General features: G+C 40.5%; 1 protein-coding gene across 4 annotated transcripts in view; it reads left to right on the top strand.

The window, feature by feature from the left end:
• Positions 1-21,991, top strand: part of opn7b (opsin 7, group member b) — a 108,867-nt gene that overhangs the window by 61,634 nt on the left and 25,242 nt on the right. For all 4 annotated transcript variants that reach the window (XR_015522567.1, XM_087304977.1, XM_087304976.1 and 1 more), the window contains 3 exon segments: positions 17,521-17,608; positions 19,778-19,940; positions 20,748-20,875. Coding sequence is in view for 3 of the 4 variants with exons in the window: in XM_087304977.1 (XP_087161103.1) it covers positions 17,521-17,608; positions 19,778-19,940; positions 20,748-20,875 (379 nt within the window). In the remaining variant the exon portion in view is untranslated.

Here is a 21,991-nt window from a genome sequence, read left to right as displayed (position 1 = left end):
AGGCTTTAATGTTTAAATAATTTACCATTTAAAACAAGTGAAGGTCATGTGACCATCAGGAAGAACACAGCATCTCATTTTTCGAAGGACGCGTTCTCTGCCCTCGCGGTCTCCTGAGTTCGTTCTTCCGAGGACACCTGGCAAGACCGATCTCCACAAGAACGCAAGGCCGTTCTCTGTGTTCTTGGAATTGAGAAACAGCTACTATCTCAACACTCTGAAGTTAGTCAGAAGGTGCAGGGTTAACTAATACTCAAATAGTCTGGTTGCCAACTGCTCACTCATCCTAAACGAGCAGTTGATTTAGTCATTTCCATACAACTTTCCAATATCAGCGATTGAATGATTTAGGAGATCTTCATGCAGTCGAGCCAAAACGACTCTGTCAAATGGGTCTCTAATCAAATAATGGTAGCGCAGACTCCACTTAATCTACTGGATATAAAAGATTTCAGGACAATTCAGAATTAGTCAAATATAACATTTTATATTGGCATAATGAGGTCAAATTGTATTTTGCCAATTACATAATAAAACTATCAGAAAGCCAATTTAGAGATACTGTAAAAATACAACATCCATTACTCAAAGATTAATCAAAGAGTTAGAGATGCATACCTGACCCGAGAAGTACGTTGCAGAATATACGTCTCAGAGACGAGAGTCTCAACGGGGTGTCTTGGCTATACCATACGGGTGTATTGGGTATACCAAGCCCTTAATTCTCTTGCAAAACTATTAAACACAGCAGACAAGGCATCATTGTTTGACAATATAAGCATATTTAGAGCAGTGAAAATTAAGTATAATAGCCTGGAATACAGTACCAGTGACAGGAGAATACATATTCATAACAGGGCTCTTTATCTCTGTCAGACGCCTGTTTAAACGGTGCTCTTTAAAGCTGCTTCATATGAATCTGATGGCTTTCTGGAGCGGATAAGTGGATAAACTCAGCCTATGTACGCTTCTGAGTGTCGTGCTGTCAGTGATTCTGTGTTGTTGCACTTGTCATAAAAGGATTCTGCTGTTTGTTATGACTGTTTTCATGATGTGTCGTTCCTGCTCTGTCATGAGCTGTGGGTTTCTTCCTCCAGCATGGCCTCGTTGCATTTCTGTGAAATGAGAATAGTTCAGCTACAAAAAAGACAGAAGATGTTTCTCTTCTGCTCCTCTCCCCCCCGCTGTTACGCCTCTGTTTCTGTCGAAAAAATTGGCTCGCATTGCTGTCTAAAACCAGAGAAGTTATTAAGCCAATAGGTCTCCCAAAACTAAACATTCCAACCCGGGCTCATTGTGGAAACGTAGCCCCGCGGATGTTTCTGCGGACCGCGATTTACGTCCCGGGAGGTACGTATTCGAGCGGTTTTTGTTTTTGCGGATCCACTAGAGGCCGCTGTGCGCGCTTTTTCGCATCTCGGGCGCCTCTCAGGAGCGCGTGCCGTTCGCGCCCGCGCCGTTCTCGCATGAAAAGCCGCCGGATCGGCCGACCCGGACACCCTCCTCTTCCTCCTCCTCCTCCTCCTTCGCTAAACCCGAGCGACGGTTCGCAAAAGCCGCCCAGAAAAAAAAAAAAAGTAAAAGCCCTCGTCTTCGATTTCGACTGCGTTTTCGGATCCCGCCGCGTTCTCGCCCTTATTTTTCGGATTCCGTTTTTCGTCTTACCTGATTTCCGGAACCGCTGTTCCCCGGACTCGATCCTGGTCATCGTCCCCACGGCCGGCTCCTCCTCCGGGGCCTCCGCTCCGCCGACGCAACGCTGTGAGCTAAGCGGACAAACTGGTTGCATCGGGAAAGCCCTCCACTCGGAGGCAAGCCGTCGGCTGGCGAGTGCGAAGAGGAGGGGCGGAGCAGCGCCACACCGCCCCGCAGCGTTCACTCGAAAAAACTAAACGCCAAATTGTCCACCAAATTACCTTTACATGCATACACACACTTACACGCACACACTCACGCACATACCAGTACCTGAATATATTGTTGTTGTTTTTGTTTTGTTTTTGTTTCGTTGTTTTGTATTTGTTATTTGTTGATGTTTTCTTGTATTTGTATGATTTTTGCATATTCTAATTTAAAAATAAAAATAAAAATAAAAAAATAAATAAAAAAACTAAACGCGGCCTTACATACCTCCGGCCACGTAAATCGCGGTCTCCAGAAACATCCGCGGGGCTACGTTTCCAGAATGAGCTTGGGTTGAAACATTCTGTCATCATTTACTCATTCTTTACTGTTGTGGAAAAAAAGATTCTGGTCTGCAAAAATATTCTAAGTCTTTAAGTAAAACTTTTCAAAAAATGACAAATTCTGAGATCTCTGAAGTCTTTAGGCAAAGCAGTTTATTGTTACAGCATCAGTAACAACAGAGACAGGTCGTTCGAGTGTCTGCTGAACACAGGCTTTCACACAGTTTAAATACATTTCTGTGTCTTAATACTCCACCCAAGGAATGCTGCCTCTCTGGATTGTTTTAAAAAAAACTTCTTAAGACTCTATTTTTAGCATTGCTTTTAATTTAGGATGATCATTTTGTTTAACTTTTTTTTATCCTATGGTCCATATTTTTATTGTTTCATTGCATCTTTTATTGTTGTGCTGTTTTGCTTGTATTGTTTTAGTATTTTGCCTGTAGCGCTTTGAGTATAAGAAAGCGCATTACAAATAAAATGTATTATTATTATTATAACTGTTCATTTTACAACTTCTCAGTATTTTTAAAATAGGCTTCATTTTACAATTCACTGGACATTTTCATTCATTCGTTCATTTTCTTGTCGGCTTCTTGTCCCTTTATTAATCCGGGTTCGCCACAGCAGAATGAACCGCCAACTTATCCAGCACGTTTTTACGCAGCGGATGCCCTTCCAGCCGCAACCCATCTCTGGGAAACATTCACACACTACGGACAATTTAGCCAACCCAATTCACCTATACCGCATGACTTTGGACTGTAGGGGAAACCGGAGCACCCAGAGGAAACCCACGCGAAGGCAGGGAGAACATGCAAACTCCACACAGAAACGCCAACTGAGCCGAGGTTCGAACCAGCGACCCAGCAACCTTCTTGCTGTGAGGCGACAGCACTACCCACTGCGCCACAGCCTCACCCTCACTGGACATTATGTCTAGAACAAAATCTGCATGTGTGAAAGGGGCTACTAAATGGGCTTCAGTGCAGGTTGCAAGCTTTTGTCGTTACATTTTGGCATTCGCTTTGTTTCAGGTCTACATTGGTTCCCCTAAGGCTAGTATACCATATTACTGAATCATTTAGATTACAAATAGCACTTCATATTGACTTCACTGTTTTTTCTCTGGTGATCTGGTGATTTATTCATGTGCTCAGATGCCGGCCCATTGGCAATACAGCAGCAGATTCGCAGAACGAATATCAAAACAAACAGCGGTCCGGCTGAACACCAACACATGGAGCAGAGAGCCTGTGTCTGTCCGCTGTAAGACAGTCGTGTGCTGAGCTGCCGCTTGACAGGAATAGATATCTGGCATTTGCCCTAGAGTACAACAGTGCTCAGATCCTGCTTAGAAGTCAAGTTTTATCTCACATCAAACGTCTGTCCTCCGTTTATATCTGACTGATCTATGAGTGTCAGTCCATTCTGTTGTCCCATTAAATATATATTGACTTCCAGTAGATCATTTGGAAATGTGGCGGAAGGTAGACTTTTCTGATGAATTATCTGTTGAATTGCAGAAGACTTATTGCAACCCAAGATTCTCACAGATATCAGTCAAATTTGGTGAAGGAAAAATCATGGTTTGGGGTTACATTCAGTATCAGGCCGTGCGAGAGATCTGCAGAGTGGACGGCAACATCCACAGCCTGAGGTATCAAGACATTTGTGCTGCCCATTACATTACAAACCACAGGAAAGGGTGAATTCTTTAGCAGGATAGCGCTCCTTCTCATTCTTCAGCCTCCACATCAAAGCTCCTGAAAGCAAAGAAGGTCAATGTGCTCCAGGATTGGCCAGCCTACTGACCAGATATGAACATTATTGAGCATCACTGGGGTAAGATGAAGAAGGAGGCCTTGAAGATGAATCCAAAGAATCGTGATGAACTCTGGGTGTCCTTCAAGAACGCTTTCTTTGCCATTCCAAGTGATGTTATTAGTAAGTGATTTGAGTCATTGCAGAGATGTATGGATGCAGTCCTCCAAGCTCATGGTAGTCATACACAACATTCCTTCTTTTTCCACTGCACCATCACTTTATATTCTATATTATCTAAGGTAAAATTAATGTAATCTAAAGGGCCTTTGCCTTTCATACTTCTGTTACCAAATGATCAACTAAAAGTCAAGTTATAATATGTTGTTCTTATATATATATATAAACAACTGCTGACCTGGAGTGTGCTTCTCAAAACTATTGGGAACTAAGGTTGCAAGTTCCATTGTTATAAACATAGTAGTATAGTAGTTTAGTCAAGAGTTATATCATTGCTTGGGTATCACATCTATGGAGGATCCACAATGAGGTGTAGAAGAATCAGGGTGTGTGTCATGAAACTGTTTACTTTAAACAGTGACAAGACTATTATGATGGACATAAGAATACAGCACTGTACGTGGCTGTTTTAGAAGTAAATTAGACTTAGGATTAAAGCAAAATATTTGATATATTATATATTAATATATATGCTTTATTATATATTATATATATTAAAGCAACAAAAAAAAATTCTGAGGAAACTGCAATTTCAGCTTAAATGAAATGACTAATGATGCTTCAAAAAGCGGTGATCATTGACTTGCATTATATGAATTACGATGAACCACAAATTCAGATAGACATCTTCTTTAAAGGTGCGGTATGTAAGTTTAACAGCCAGTTGTCGAACTAGGTATTGCACATCCTTGTTCAAAACACATGCAAGAGCAGGTTGCCAGATTGACAATACCAGCAAAGGCTGATTTGAATCATGTTCTAACTAAAAACAATGGCACATGAAAGAAAGATACCTGTTCAATACCTGAAATTGATATTTTAGAAACAGTTTCTATTTCTTGCAGCTGAACAACAGAAAACTGACACTGATCACCTCAGGTACACATTGTGTGCTTTTGTTCAGCGTTAAATACATACAATAAAATTAAATTGAACTTTAGATCTGTGATTCAGTGCAAGCTAACACATATCAGTGATTCAGCATCTACATTTAATAATGTTAAAGAGGTTTAATATCTTTCATTTAGATTGTAAACTTTACCATTTTGTTGGAGTGCAGTAAGTATCTGAATGGCTGCACGTCACACATCACATAGCGTATTGTTAGGACATGGGGTTACAATGTAACCAGTTTACCTAATGCAGGGTTTTTCAAAGTCTAAGACAGTGGGCCTACCTTTTGACACAACTTATCCATTGGCGCCCCCCTCCTCCCAAACACGCACGCACACACACACAAAATTCATGCTTGGTTTCAAGGTGTCGCTGAAGTTTAGCGGGTCTCATGCTGTCATTAGCCAAAATATCTTGACAAACCACACATAAAGGTCGTGGTTCATCAGCTGGTCCTGTCCACGTAAATCCTAAACTCAAATACTGATCATCATATCGTCGTCTTTTGGGTTTAAGCCCTGAACTTGAAGGCTTTGAATCAGGGGGTCTCAAAAACCGATCCATTGCATTAGCAGCATGATTAGCAGGCATAAACCTGTATTAGCGGGCTTGCCAAACAGAAGCGAATTCACAGCTATGGCCTTCTGCGTAAAAAAGGTTTTCTTATTTTTGACGTATTATTTTTTTAGCTTTCTTTAATTAAAACGTTTAAAATAATAAAAAATACATATAATAATTAAACTTAATAATTATATTTTTATTATATAAAATTTTTTCCCGCGCCTCCCCTGACATGCTTTGGCGCCCCCCAGGGGAGGCGCGCCTCACACTTTGAAAACCCCTGACCTAATGGTTATGTTCGTAATATTTATTTTATTTGCTAATTAATAACCTCATTTTCCCAGAGATGGTTTGCGGCTGGAAGGGCATCCACTGCGAAAAAACGTGCTGGATAAGTTGGCGGTTCATTCCGCTGTGGTGACCCCGGTTTAATAAAGGGACTAAGCCGACAAGAAAATGAATGAATGAATAATAACCTCACGTGGAACTCTGAATCTGCCTCTCATTTCAGAGGCTGCTCCTGTCCACTAGAGATCGCATTTCGGTCATAGATACATAAATATCGTACATATCCGGGTGTAACATAATCCATGAATGCAGAAAAAATAGCCAACCGAAACTGAAGAAAGGCAGGGAGAAACAGAGAAGGTGAAATCTAATGAATAGCTGAGCAGACTAATGAGGGAAATAATGAGTAGACATGAAAGCAAGTGTTTAGCTGGAAAAAGAACAAAGGACACGAACACCAAACAGCATGGTCATGTGACAGCATTGTGTGCTCAATATTCTTGTACACAAATTAAGTCAATCACTTAATCTGTTGCAAGACGCTCCTCTTGTAAGTGATTCAAAAGTGAAGCTGGTGGCAATCCACTCAACACTCTCTCTCTCTCTCTCTGCTTTCAGTCTCCCTGAAGAGCAAGAAACTGCTCTTATTAAGCTTGCATTTACACTGGTGTGTTTTCATTTTTAAACAGTTTTATAATGAAAAGGCTCCTCATCCAGACTAATGTTTTACTGCATTTCAGAAAAACTATTTTTATTTCACACTTTACAGGCTAAAATGCATGATAGATGATCATTAATGCACATTAGGGATGCACATATCTTGTGGGCTATGCGCATAGTGTATCAGTGTTAATAGGGTTTTTTGATTCTTCTTCATTGTACCTTTGCAACTGAGCTTTACAATCACTGCCTCAAAGTTAAAAATGTGTGTTTTTAACATATGTTTCAAAGTCAAGTTGAGGTTAATTTATAAAGCGCTTTTTAAAAACAACAAGTGCTTATCAAAGTGCTGTACACACATACACCATCTAAAACAAAGGACAAATACAACAGACAGATGACTCTCATATGGTATTGTAAACCTCACTCCTCTGACCTCTAAAGGTGCTCTAGCAACAGATGCTAGAGGCCATGGTCTTTAGCCTGCTTGTTGGAGCAACCGACTCCCATCCGGAATGTCGCTGGTTTGATACTAGCTTGGATCGGGTTGGGTGGCGTAGAACCAGTGGGGTTACATTGGTGCTGTGACCCGGATGGGAGTAAGGTTTAGGGTGGTGAGTGTAATGGAGGTCAGCCAGTAGGTGCTGTGCAGATAAACCTCACTCCTCTGACCTCTAAAGGTGCTCTAGCGAGAGACGCTAGTGGCCATGGTCTTTAGCCTCCTTGGTAGAGTAACCGACTCCCATGCGGAAAGTCGCCAGCTCGGAGCGGGTTGGGTGGTGGAGGACCAGCGGGGTCACAGTATTAAAAGCCAAAGAGTAAACATGGCTTTTAAGACTAGATTTAAAAACAGAAAGGGTTGCAGCCTGCCTAACATAGAGAAGCAATTTATTCCAGAGTTTGGAGGACACCACTGCAATGGCACCCCCCAACCCCAATCAAACACAGCTGAACAAGCTAATCAAGGTCTTACTAGGTTTACTTGAAACACCGAGGCAGGTGTGTTGAGCCAAGTTGGAGCTAAACCCTGCAGGGCACCGAACCTCCAGGAAACCTCCCGTATTCCCTGATTACTTCTCACCTGCACCTGCAATCACCAGTCACTATAAATACTCACCTCACTCACTCAGTCTTTGGCTGACATCAAAGACACATGGTACTCCTCGTCTTCGCTCCTGGATTCTCCTGTGTTCTTCCGTGGATGTTCTCTTGCAAATGCAAATATTCCTGTTTGAGGGATGTGGCTATTCTTATGTTGGCGTATTACCAAAGTACCGAGCTTAACCACTGAACTGTTTGAGTGTGAGATCGATCACTCTCTGCAACGCCATTCACCTGCATCACCTTCCCTTTGTTGTTGCTACGTGTGAATAAACACCCTTGAAGTTTATTCTGTTTTGTCTTCCATGTGTGACCATGACAGAGAGGAGGCTGACATACCCAAATCTCAATAATACAAACCCAGAACACTGAGGCCCCGTTTACACTAGTGCGTTTTAGTTTGAAAACGCATAAGTTTTGCTACGGTTACGCCATCTGTCCACACTACGCCGGAGTTCTCGAGCGCCGAAAACGGAGCTTTTTGGAAACGCTGGAGAGGCCGTTTTCATTCTAAAACGCTGTTGCTCCGTCTTAATGTGGATGGGGAAAGACGGAGACATCTGAAAACAGAGGCGGGGCTGCTGACGTTCGCCTATCTGATTGGGGCTTTTCCTCAATATTAAGTAGCCCACACACAGTTCAGTCTCGCATCCTCTTCTTGTAAGTTCAGACTTCGCAAGTTTGATCAAGGCTGCAGTCTCCCTCTTCTCAGTTTGATATGGAAAACATACCGAGGACACGCGTAAATCTTCAAAGGGAACAGTGTACTTTATAACTTCATTCACATCACCCTGGCTACGTTGTTTCACTTTCTCAACAATAAAATGTAAACATGATTTAAGGAACTGCCTATTTTCATTTTAATATTAGCAACTTAACAGACAGCAGAAATGTTGAGGCGTCGTGCTGCATATATGAGCGTCATCTTCACTGTGTGGATATTTATAACAAAACGGAGCCGATAACAACTGCCTCCTTTCAATTTCAGTGAAAATACGAAACACACCCTCTCTTTTGCTGAATAACAGTTTTAATAATCGATAATTATAAAAGTATAACATACAGTAAGTTTATACATTGTAGAAAATAAAGGCAAGCGATCAGTCAATGTACCTGGATTAATCATTAACTTATCTTTGCGCTTAACCAAAACATGTTACCCGTGAACAAGTAATAGATTCCAATGACCAAAGTCAGGGAATTGGCCTATGTCGTTAGATAAAGACAACAACATGAATGAAATATCACGTTTAGCAAATATAGTGAGATCAGATCCAGCGGGAGATGCTTGATGAGCAGTCCGACAAGCAGAGCTCTCATCTGGGTAGAAATGCTGGAGCGCTTGCCCGAGAGTGTGTGTGTGGTCACGTGATGTGCGTTTTCAGCGTTTTGGTGTGGACGGAGAGCAGTTCAGAAACGCTGGGTAAAACGCGAGTGTGGACGCGGATCGTTTTCATTCTACAACGCCGTTTTAAAACTAAAACGCACTAGTGTAAACAGGGCCTGAGGTTACTTGGACCCTGTTCGCACCTGGTTTTAAGATGCGTTTTCAATTATTTGATCACAAATAGACAACAATAAGTACATGTGCGATCGTGGTGTAAAACATTTTGAGCTTGTCCACTTTGTATTCGATCAGATTGCTCTAACAGTGTAAACGCGATGGGGTAAATTGAACAGCTCCTAGCCCATTAAAAAACCCAGTGGCTGGAGAGGCTGATTTAACTGTATATTTGTAAACTGTGCAGTCTCTAGCCTCTTTTAACAGTGGTGGTTTTGTTAATTGGTTTTAAACCTTGAAGAATGGTCAAGGTTAATTACGCATGCCACACTTTTGATTTCTTCAATCTCTAGTCTCTGCGTTGTGCAGCTAATGAGGGTAGTGGTTTATCAGATATGTTTTATTAGTATTTAATGAAGTCCAGTACTTATATCATTTTTAATTGGGAGGTGGAAAGGGTAAACAGAGTTTGATTTGCTGTAAATGACTCATAAAGCTGTTGTATAACAGTTCTGTCCTTCACTAAACTTCACAGGAAAATGGATTTGGAAAGGAGACTTGAAGGCGTGGATGGAGGGATATTTATTCAGTGTTTTAGGGCTGATTGGTGGGATGTATGCATCCTCAGGTAATCCATTCAGCAGACAGAGAAATAATATTATTTTGTGCGGCCTCAAAGCTTAAGCATAGCATCAACTTCTAAAGAAACAGAGCACTCGGTATGACGCAAGAGAACTACTGAATGAGCAAACCTAAAGCAGGTGTGAGTCTGAAGTGGTTGGAGCTAAACTATGCAGAGCTGCGGCCCTCCAGGAATTGGGTTTTTGACCATTGGTGTAGGGGTTTATTAATTACATTGCAGTTGTGACACACCAAGTCTGGCTTCCAGACATTGGCCAAACACGGATATCTGGCCCAGGTATGGCTTATCAACTTGGCTGAGACTTGGCCCACATATGGTGAATGTTTGGCCATTGTCTGGAAACCAGATTTGGTCCAGTCATGTACCTTAATTAAACGTGCCATGTGGGCCAAGCAAAATCTGATTGTATGGGCCAGAATGGTTTACAAATTCAGATGCCTGCTTCACGTGGTTTAAAGTAAACCAGATATGACTAGACTATACTAGACTAGATGCTTTATAACCTTGCGTTCAGCAGGGATTTTTTGGGAAGGGAGCGTTTTTGCCTTTACCTAATTTGCATAATCCTTTAAGTGAAAAGGAAGCCAAAAACAATGCAGACAACATGTGCAAATAAGCACCGCCATCAGTGGGTGTAAGTCATTCCTGCTGAATCCCCCTTGTGTTTTGAAGACAGGCTGTGATCAGGTTTTTGGCCGTAAATAATCCGTCAGTATGAAGAGGGCTTCGGTGAGAGAAAGCTGTACAAATGGAGAGTTTATTAATATAAATAGAGCAGCTGCTAAGGATAGGGCTTCTACAGATCTCTCTATGTTCTTGTGGAGGATGCACTGGAGCTATAGGACATGGCAGTCTTTCCATATGCTCCTTCGGGGATGGAAAATAATCGCCCATGTCCTGTTTACATAATCAGGCTTATTGTTCTAACTTTAGTCCCTTGTTTCATTGGCTCTAATTAAAATCGTCTGAATATCCTTTCTCTATTTATTATTCATGGCAGCTCGTATCGGTCTTCATCTAACCTCATCTAGCCTTACATATTTCCAATTAATTTTCTTCATTTTCTCTCGCTCTTTGAAAGAGACTCTTTGGCTTTGTAGCTCATGTAGATCACTCGCGGACCAAATTCATGAAAGCCTCATAATGTTTCTCATAAAACAAAGTAAGAAGGCAGAAATCTGATCTAATTAAATCTATTTAATGGTTGAAATTTCTTTGCCATGATGACAGTAAATAATAATTGCCTGGACATTTTTTAAGACACTTCTATACAGTTTAAAGTGACATATATATATATATATATATATATATATATATATATATATATATATATATATATATATATATATATATATATATATATATATATATATATACAGTTGAAGAATTATTAGCCCCCCTGAATTATTAGCGCCCCTGTTTATTTTTTTCCCTAATTTCTGTTCTGTTCTGGTAGAATTGTTTCAGCACATTTCTAAGCATAACAGTTTTAATAACTCGTCTCTAATAACTGATTTATTTTATCTTTTCCATGATAACAGTAAATAATATTTGACTAGATATTTTTCAAGACACTTCTATACAGCTTAAAGTGACATTTAAAGGCTTCACTAGGTTAATAAGGTGAACTACGCAGGTTAGGGTAATTAGGCAAGTTATTGTATAACAATGGTTTGTTCTGTAGACTATCGAAAAAAATTAGCTTAAAGGGGCAAATAATTTTGTCCCAAAAATGTTTTTTTTTTAAATTAATAACTGCTTTTATTCTAGCCGAAATAAAACAAATAAGACTTTCTTTAGAACAAAAAATACTATCAGATATAATGTGAAAATTTCATTGCTCTGTTAAACATCATTTGGGAAATATTTAAAAAAGAAAATAAATATCAAAAGGGGGCGAATAATTCTGACTTCAACTGTATACACACACACACACACACACACCCCGGACTGTATAATAAAATTCATAATTTTTTCCAATTCATCTGGGGAGCTGGAAAAAAAACGTAAAATAGCAGCCGTTAAATTACAAGAAATTACCATAAAATAACTAAATTACTATTAAATTACAGAAATTTACCAGAAATTTTAATTTAGGGAAATTTCCAAGTGGTGCTCACTGCAGAGCCATTTGGGCAGAGCTGAGCTCCAGCGAGGGGGAGCTTGAGCTCTCGCTCCTCCTTTCTTGCACTTCTTCTGCGAGTGATGTCACTGGGGGTAGGGTTAGGGGTGGGGTTGGTGTGTGCATTAAAACAGCTTAAAAGAGGAGGAGCGAGAGCTCATGCTCCCCCTCACTGGAGCTCAGCTCTGCTCAAATGGCTCTGCAGCGAGTCTCGAAATTTCTGTAATTTAATAGATGTTATTTTACAGTATATTTCTGTAATTTAACAGCCGTTATTTTATGTTTTTTTTCCAGCAGCCCAGCTGCCAAAAATAAACTTTTTTCTTTTTTTTCTTTTTTCTTTCTTTTTTTTTACAGTGTAGTGTTTAATGTTTTACAAATCAATTTTCAATTGTGTATCAGTCGATATTGATACAGTTAGTTTGGGATATGTAGACATCATCCCCTATTGGATTTGTAGTCTGAAACATGAAATGAAAGGCACCCAGAGGAACATATTTGATGTTTCGCAAAATAAAGTGTTGTCTAAGGCATGTATTTTCAATGAGCCTGGTTTGTTTATGGTGTTAGAAGTTAGTTCCTAATGTTTCTGAGCCGCCAGTTGCTTCTATGCAGGAAGAAAAATGAAAACTGGAGGAGAATTTAAAAGAGGGCTTTTGGAAACATGGAAAGAAAGCCTTTGAAAGCTCTTTAACATAAACTGTGTGCTAGGCTGCAAGCTGGGAAAAAAATTGTGCTTACACTCTAATGTAATTTCATGTAATTCACAGAAAAACTAATCAGGGGAAAAATGTCAAAACACATGGGTGCATTTACATTCACTCATTTAGCTGTTGCTTTCATCCAAAGGCTTTTACGACAAAAAGCTATTCATTCTAAGACATAACATAAAAAATGCAATTAGAAGGTCTAAAGCTAAAAGCTTCACTTGGATATGACAGAACAACAGTAAAACAGTGTCTTCTTGTATTAAACAATCAAAAACATACAGTAGGTGACACTTTAATATGGCCATTACCGCCGCACCTTGTACCACCGCCGCTGTAAAGGAGAAAGAACGTGTTTTTTAGGTATGACCACAGTTTACGACTATGAAGACAGGGAGAGGGCACAAAGGGACGGGATGCGAATTGACAGAAATAGTCTGTTCATCATTAATCATTAGCCAGCAGCTAGCTCTCTGCAAATCTCTCATGGTCGCCCACTGAAGCTAAGCAGGGCTGCGCCTGGTCAGTACCTGGATGGGAGACCACATGGGAAAGCTAGGTGGCTACCGGAAGTGGTGTTAGTGAGGCCAGCAGGGGGCGCCCAACCTGTGGGTCTGTGTGGGTCCTAATGCCCCAGTATAGTGATGGGGATGCTATACTGCTTAGTGAGCGTCGTCTTTCGGATGAGACATTAAACTGAGGTCCCGACTCTCTGTGGTCGTTAAAAATCCCAGGATGTCCTTCGAAAAGAGTAGGGGTTTAACCCCGGCATTCTGGCCAAATCTGCCCACTGGCCTTCATCCATCATGGCCTCCTAACCATCTCCATATTCAATTGGCTTCATCACTGTCTCCTCTCCACCAATCAGCTGGTGTGTGGTGTGCGGTCTGGCGCAAAATGGCTGCCGTCGCGTCTTACAGGTGGATGCTGCACACTGGTGGTGGATGAGGAGATCCCCCCCATTGTGTAAAGCGCTTTGAGTGCCCAGAAAAGCGCTATATAAGTGTAAGGAATTATTATTATTAATTATTTAAAAGGCAACTAGGCTACATTATTTAAAGGCATTCATTATGACATTGATAGGATCAAACTTATGATTCCTTTTTAATATTAAGATATTTTCTTTGAAATCTAAATGCACATTTTCCTGCCAATGTTGCTATTAAACACTTCATGATCTAGGACATATGATAACTGGTATGCTTGGATCATCTTTTATTGTCAGTAAAGAGACTTGTTGTGTTTATATTACTCCAATATAACTGTGGACAAACTGTCCCTACACACATTTCTGTCCAAACAGATTCCAAACTTGATGTTTCCTGAATGGTGGCCTTTAAAAAGAAAATACTTAATCATTCATTCATTTCAAGAGTTCACACTTAGCTGATAATCAAAGCGTATTTGGCATGCTGTCCCGGGAGAGAGCCCTGAGCTCGTAATATCCTCGAGCCCGGGGCTCCCTCCCGTTAGAAGACGAAGATAACTGGAGTGAAAAACTCAGATTATTTATAATGCTTCCCTAATCATCTAATAGGGCAGATTACGGAGCTAATAAGGAGCCAGCCGTGTTGATCATAAGCACGTGATCCTCTCGAAATTAGTTTATGAATAAACCACACTTATTTTCCCTCTGTTTAGTCCCTTATTTATCAGGGGTCACCACAGCGGAATGAACCACCAATTATTCCAGCATGTGCTTTACACAGCCAATACCCTTCCAGCCGCAACCCATTACTGGGAAACACCCATACACTCTTGCATTCGCACACTATGCAGAATTTTGTTGACCCAATTCACCTATAGCGCATGTGTTTGGACTGTGGGGGAAACGAAGCATCCGAAGGAAACCCACACCAACACAGGGAGAACATGCAAACTCCATCACTGAATCACTCACATAGCATAATATAAGAACTACTTACAGTAGCCGACATATATAAAATGTTGATAATCAGTTTAAACTTGTAAATAAGTTCATCAAGGATTAAACAAACTATTCAGAGGACAAACTACATGCAGCGCGTTAAAGGTCCTCTGCTCAACTGACTGGTTGTGTAGAAATGAATGAATTGTTTTCACTCAGGGCGAGGCAGTGGCGCAGTAGGTAGTGCTGTCGCCTCACAGCAAGAAGGTCGCTGGGTTGCTAGGTCGAACCTCGGCTCAGTTGGCGTTTCTGTGTGGAGTTTGCATGTTCTCCCTGCCTTCGCATGGGTTTCCTTCAGGTGCTCCGGTTTCCCCCACAGTCCAAAAACATGTAGTACGGGTGAATTGGGTAGGCTAAATTGTCCGTAGTGTATGAGTGTGTGTGTGAATGTGGATGTTTTCCAGAGATGGGTTGCAGTTGGAAAGGCATCCGCTGCGTAAAAACTTGCTGGATAAGTTGGCGGTTCATTCCACTGTGGCGACCCTGGATTAATAAAGGGACTAAGCCGACAAGAAAATGAATGAATGAATGAATTGTTTTCACTCAAAGTCACCCAGCAGCGAAACTCAAAGCGAACGCACAGACAGCTGATCTAATAAAAGCAGAGAGACTTTCCATTGGTGGTAAGAAAGCATTTGTAATCTAAGGCTGTGGAGTAATGATATCATGAGATGCTGGATTACAGGCAGATGTTTAGTCATCTCATTTGTACTGCTTGTGGATGTGGAAAGTGACTTGAATGGCAGGACGCATGGCTGTCCTTCAGTGTGGAAGTCTTCAAGTGCATCACTCTGACAGCGCACCCGCACATCCATTAATCAAAGCAGCAGTTGTTGGCATTTCAGAACAGGCATTGCTGATTTGTTGGTTGTAGGATGCATACAAACGTTCCTGATATCAAAAGTGATATTTTGTATAATAAAAAATGTTGCCGTGGGCTAAGAGGGCGGATGTGCAGCGCTGGAAGATTTGTTGTGTGTGATTTATTCCTCTGGGTCAGCAGCCGCAGGCTAAAGATGAAAGAGGAGGAAGGCAAATGTGTTGGTAATGAGAGCGCAGTGGAAGTGCTGCTGCCTCTGAATATTCTCTATCGTCCACTTAAACACAGCAGAGGGAAAGGATGTAGCATCTATGTGTAATTCTAGATCCACCAAACCAACACACTATCAAGCTTTAGCGCTGAACTGGGACCAAAAATCAGCCCTTACATTTTGGGCCAGAGCGGCCCACTATATACAGTTGAAGTCAGAATTATTAGCCCCCTTTTGATTTTGATTTTCTTTTTTAAATATTTCCCAAATGATGTTTAACAGAGCAAGGAAATTTTCACAGTATGTCTGATAATATTTTTTCTTCTGGAAAAAGTCTTATTTGTTTTATTTCAGCCAGAATAAAAGCAGTTTTTAATTTTTTAAAAAACATTTTTGGGACAAAATTATTAGCCCCTTTAAGCTAATTTTTTTTTTTTCGATAATCTACTGAACAAACTACTGTTATACAATAACTTGCCTAATTACCCTAACCTGCCTAATTACCCTTATTAACCTAGTTAAGCCTTTAAATGTCACTTTAAGCTGTATAGAAGTGTTTTGAAAAATATCAAGTAAAATATTATTTACTGTCATTATGACAAAAAGAAAATAAATCTGTTGTTAGAAATACATTTTTAAAACTATTATGATTAGAAATGTGTTGAAACAATCTTCCCTCCATTAAACAGAAATTGGGGGAAAAAATAAACAGGGGCGCTAATAATTCAGGGGGGCTAATAATTCTGACTTCAACTGTACAATCAAAATGCTGCCCATCTGTGCACGCCCTTGAATATGTTTACCAACTCCTATTCTGTAAAAGCACAAACGCCATTTATAGAAAATAATGAGAGTCGACAAATAAAAAATTAAAAAAAAAAAAAAAAAAGTCATTTATTATTATAATAAAATTATAATCCACACTGGAAGTCCATCTTGTGTGTGCCTGTGTGTTTTGAGGGAGCCTATATTAAATAATGAGCACAAGAAAAACGCACACAGTTAATGTTCATACATTCATTTTATTTTTGGCTTAGTCCCTTTATTAGTCAGGGGTCACCACAGCAAAATGAACCGCAAACTTATCCAGAATATGTTTTTTTATGCAGCAGATGCCCTTTCATGCAACCAATCACTGGAAAACAACCATACACACTCATTCTCATACACTAAGGTCCTTTTTAGCATACCCAATTCACCTATAGCACATGTCTTTGGACTGTGGGGGAAACCGGAGCACCCGGAGGAAGCCCACATGAATACGCGGAGAACATGCAAACGCCACACAGAAATGTCAACTGACCCAGCCGAGGCTCGAACAAGCGACCTTCTTGTTGTAAGGCGAACGTGCTACTAACAGTTTATGTTGATTAACAATTTATTCATTCATTTTCTTTTCGGCTTAGTCCCTTAATAATCTGGGGTCGACACAGTGGAATGAACCGCCAACTTATCCAGCATTTGTTTTATGCAGCGGATGCCGTTCCAGGTGCTCCGGGCTAACCCACAATCCAAAGACGTGTGCTATAGGTGAATTGGGTAGGCTGAATTTGGGTATAGTGTGAATGGATGTTTCCCAGTGATGGGTTGCAGCTGGAAGGGCATCCGCTGTGTAAAACATATGCTGGATGAGTTGGCGGTTCATTCCACTGTGGCGACCCCCTCTGTGTGTGTGTGTATGTGTTGAGTTCATGTATTTGTTCACGTTGTGTACACTGAGAGTCTGGTTTCCGGAGAGCGCCTCATCTTTAGTCTAAAGCAAGTGCTAATGACAATGCATTGATCAATTCTGGGGAAAAGCAGAACGCGACAACTTTAACATTTAAAAGAGGAAGGAAGACAAAAGAAATCCATGCTGCTTGACTGCTCTTATGTGTTGGTCTTCTTCTGTGCAGATGGAAAACTCGTCTGAAACTGACCTGTTTCAGTCCAAAATATCCAAAGAGAATGATTTGCTCCTGGGAACCATCTACTCCATCTTTGGTAAGTTTAAAATGAGAGTATTTCTCTAAAGAAATTATCACCGCGTTTAGAGCGTTTATGGGCGTTTTAAGTTATAACTAACATGGTACAAACAATGGATCTGTGACGGAGAAACTACGGGTTTTGGGAAACACTCGTCACTACATCATTCTTTTCCCAAACGATGCATCATACTATGATAGTTCAGCCGTGAGTAACGCCGTTGTTTGGGAAACGCACCCCTGGACGGCTGAAGTGTATATTGCGCCCTCTGGTGGACTTACACGAGAAGAGGACGTGTGAGAGGATTTTGTGATCGTCAAAAAGCATACACACTGGCCTTTGGTGGATTTGCAAGCACAAAAACTATAGGCAGACATACCTAAGCAGGCCCGGATTAAGAATTCAGAGGCCCCTGGGCACAATGTCTTGTAGGCCCCCTACCTGGTCTTTAATATAGTTGAATTAAAAAATAGGATTAAAATAATACTTGTTAAATACAATGAATCTATAATGTATTGGCTGCACTTTTAAAGTAAATGATATACAGTACATATATGTCTAGTCTACAGAGATTTAACTAATTTTGAAAGCATTTAAAGCACACTTTGAAAAAAAAATACTAATACAACTAGGGGAAATTAATGGATTTTAATATACTTGTTCAAGTTCACTGAAGCAGTTCTAAAAAAATGTATTATTTAAGGGTATTTTTAATGTATAACTTCTACAAACTTATAATACATGTGATTTGGATAACACCTCTCCAATCCAGTTCAATGAATCCGAGTCCTCCATAATACACACACTTATTAATGATTCCTACTTGTCTTCCTCGTGATGAAGAGTTGGCAAAATCAGATATGTAGTGGGGGAAAAAAGAAGATCATCAGTTCATCAGATGCTGGATTTGAACCGGGTTCATGATCGATTGCGTCAAAACATGCGCTTTACAAGCTACGCCATTCACGCTGCTGTCATTTGCGCTCGTTACTTATGTTATCACTGTCAATTAAACGGTGATAGGTGTGAATCACTTAGCTAGCTCTTTCCAAGGAGGTGTGCTATCTGCGCTTAGCCTAAATAGACACTCCAAAATCGGCATTTTTCCCCCCTCGCAGGGGCCCCTGGGCCTGTGCCCATAATGCCCATTGGTTAATTCAGCCCTGTACCTAAAGGCTCGTAAACACCGGGATACTTTTCGTTTGTGTTTAGCGTCACCGTTTTTCAAAACGTTTTTCTGGATTTAAACCCCAGCGATTTTCACTGGCGTCAAACAGAGTATGCAGAATCACTTCTACACGCCTTTAAGTTTCTGACACCCGCTTGTAACACAGAATACGAAGACAAAGTTGACACGCTGGTTGTTATGGATGCTTCAAGTAGCAGCTCCAACTCTAGCGATTGAAGAAATGATTATTGTTCACCAGTGCAATAAGCAGCTCCACGTTCACATCGCCTCTGGGCATCTTCTTCAATGTGCGCTCGCATTGACAGTTTTGCGCTTGAGCGCCTCCAAGTGCTGTTTACTGTAACTTCAGCAGCTCCGTGCACATGAACAAAAGGGTCAATCTGATTGATGGAGAAGGTTTTGACACGGCGCGTCAAAACAAAAAAACGAGCATGAGGCTTTTTTTTTATGACGCTTTTGCGCCTGCCGTTTTGCGCGTTGGTGTGCACGATCACATTGACGCCCTTTATTTAGTCACGAGGCGTTAAACGTCGACGGAAAAAAGCAAGCAAAAAAACCGTCTCGGTGTGCACGGGCCTTTAGGTTACGTATTTCACTGTTCCCAAAAAATGTAAACCTGGTTATGTATCTGCAGAGAGCCTGGTTTGTATAAAATCAAGACTAGATCCTATGCTAATGAGGGAGCGATCGTCAATAATGGGCGGGGCTTTCCTCCTCTGATGATGCGTACAAAGGGAAAATATCAATTACAGTGTTTCTGCAAAGTTTTTAATCAAGAGTGATTATAAAAAAATAATGAATACATTTTTACCATTAGAAGCTGCTTATATTCACAGACTTTTACCACACAACTGTTTAAACCGCTTATATTATTTATTACCATTATTACTATCATTATTGTTTCTTGTTATTTTTTTATTATTATGTATTATTTTTATTATTTCTTTGTCTTTTTTATGTCTTTCTCTTATTTATTTTGTCTTGTTTCGTTTTTTTAGGTGTGCTTTCTTTGATGGGAAACTCCACTCTGCTGTTTGTCGCTTATCGTAAGAAATCGTCTCTAAAACCGGCGGAGCTCTTCATCATCAACCTCTCCATCAGCGATCTGGGCATGACAGTCTTCCTCTTCCCCTTCGCTATTCCCTCTGCCTTCGCTCACAAGTAAGATCTTTCACTGTAGCGACAACAGGTTAAGTTACTTCATTTTTTCACCTCAAGAACGTTTCTCGTATCTCCTCCACGCTTTCCTGTACACTGGCAGAAATATTAGTAGAACAGTTTGATTTTGTACCGCATTGACTAATGCAATGCTTTGCTTTTAGGCATTTCAAAATCTAATAAACCTAAATAAACTGCAGCATATCTAAAATACCGCTGAGAACAGTTTGGGAAAATCTACATCGGCTCCCTTTTAGTTTTTGTGTTGATTTTCACCCATTCACTTTTTTTAAACATAGAGACATGAAAATTGCGTCTTCAACTTAAACGAAAGCCAATCAAATGCTTTGCCACAGATTTAGGCTTGGTGTCATTTTAAAGAACACATACTTCAGATTGTAGCTAAAGTGAAAAAAAATAAAACAATTACACTCAACGGCCACTTTATTAGGTACAACTTCAAAACAAAGTCCTTCATGGCATAGATTAAAGAAGGTACTGGAAATATTCCTCAGAGATTTTGCCTCCATATGGACATGATAGCATCACACAGTTGCTGCAGATTTGTTAGCTGCACATCCATGATGCAAATTTCCATTTCCACCACATCCCAAAGGTGCTCTATTGGATTGAGTTCTGGTGACTTTGGAGGCCATTTGAGTACAGTGAACTCATTGTCATGTTCAAGAAACCAGTCTGAGATGATTTTCATGCTTTATGATGTGGCGCATTAAGTGACATAACAAGATATTCTCATTACTTTTACCCTAGCATTGAGGGTAAACAGACTGATGTTATATCTCTTTTCAGGTGGCTGTTCACTGAGGTGATGTGCATGTGTTATGCCTTCTGTGGAGTTTTGTTCGGCCTCTGCAGCCTCAGCAATCTGACGGTACTGTCCTGCGTGTGCTGGCTCAAAGTCTGCTGCCCAAACTACGGTAAGAACACAGAAATCTCGACAAATCAGGCTCAAATGTTTCCGCCATGCATGATCTGATGTTTCCAGAAGACTTTTTTTTTATTTAGATGGCTGTGTAACATGTGGTGATGATTATGTATGTGATTATGTCATTTCCAAATAGTAAATATCCATACCAGAGAATGCTTCAAGCCACTTCTAGCATGCTAACTAGTAGAACTGTGGGCCGTTGTGCTACAGTGCCAGGGCTAAATTTTTGTACACCACAGTTCACTGTTGAAAAATCTGGTATTTTTTCCATATATCCTACTTTAAATATATACAGCTGCTTTGCTAACATGAAAAGGACTGTCATATTAGCTAGTTCCTCTAAAGACTTGCCATCAAGAGGCTGTGATTGGTCAGCTAACATAATGTGCTGTTATGACATTACAGCGCCTTTGGCCACACCCCTTCAATGTGCGAGGTTTATGTGCATTAACTGAGAGTTTATGACACTATTAACCAGTATGTATTTTTTTGTAGCCCTCAAACTTCATTCACTGTAGGCTTTGCTAAGCTAACTCTGTAAAAGCCAATGGCTGTTTTCCGAAACCGCATACTTCCATACTATACAGTACCTTAAAATCAGTATGACAGCCGAGTTGTATGTCCTAATTCATAGAATTCGAAATTCAGTATGCAAGAAGTACCCGAATGACTTACTACTTCCGGCGAGATTCTGAAGTGTGAGATTCTGAATCCCATGCATGCTGAAGTGGGATTGAAGCGACGCAACTGACGCAGGTAGGTCACGTAACCATGACAAAATGGCGAATGTAGTACATCTAAATTCTATTCATACTGTATGGAAATTACTTTTCTAACAGCTAAGTAGTACGTTTAAATTCAGATGCAGTACCTACTGAGTAGTAGACGCAGCCATAGTCTACCGTTGCATTGAACTTTGAGCGTCTTACATTTAGAGATGTTGTTTATGTTTACACAGCTACATTACACATCAACTAAAGTTTATAATTTTATATCGTAGTGGTCCACCCCTTTAATAATACCTTTATACCTACTTAACATTAAAGGTTGTTCTTTTTAACTAACGTCGCTGATGAAAGGAGGGGTATATGCTCCTGAGACCCTT

This window comes from Danio rerio, chromosome 23, assembly GCF_052040795.2.
Source record: "Danio rerio strain M-AB ecotype USA chromosome 23, GRCz13ab, whole genome shotgun sequence".
In the NCBI taxonomy this organism is placed as follows: domain Eukaryota; kingdom Metazoa; phylum Chordata; class Actinopteri; order Cypriniformes; family Danionidae; genus Danio; species Danio rerio.
The sequence above is the reverse complement of the archived record's forward strand: the minus strand, read 5'-3'. Positions and strand labels throughout refer to the sequence as shown.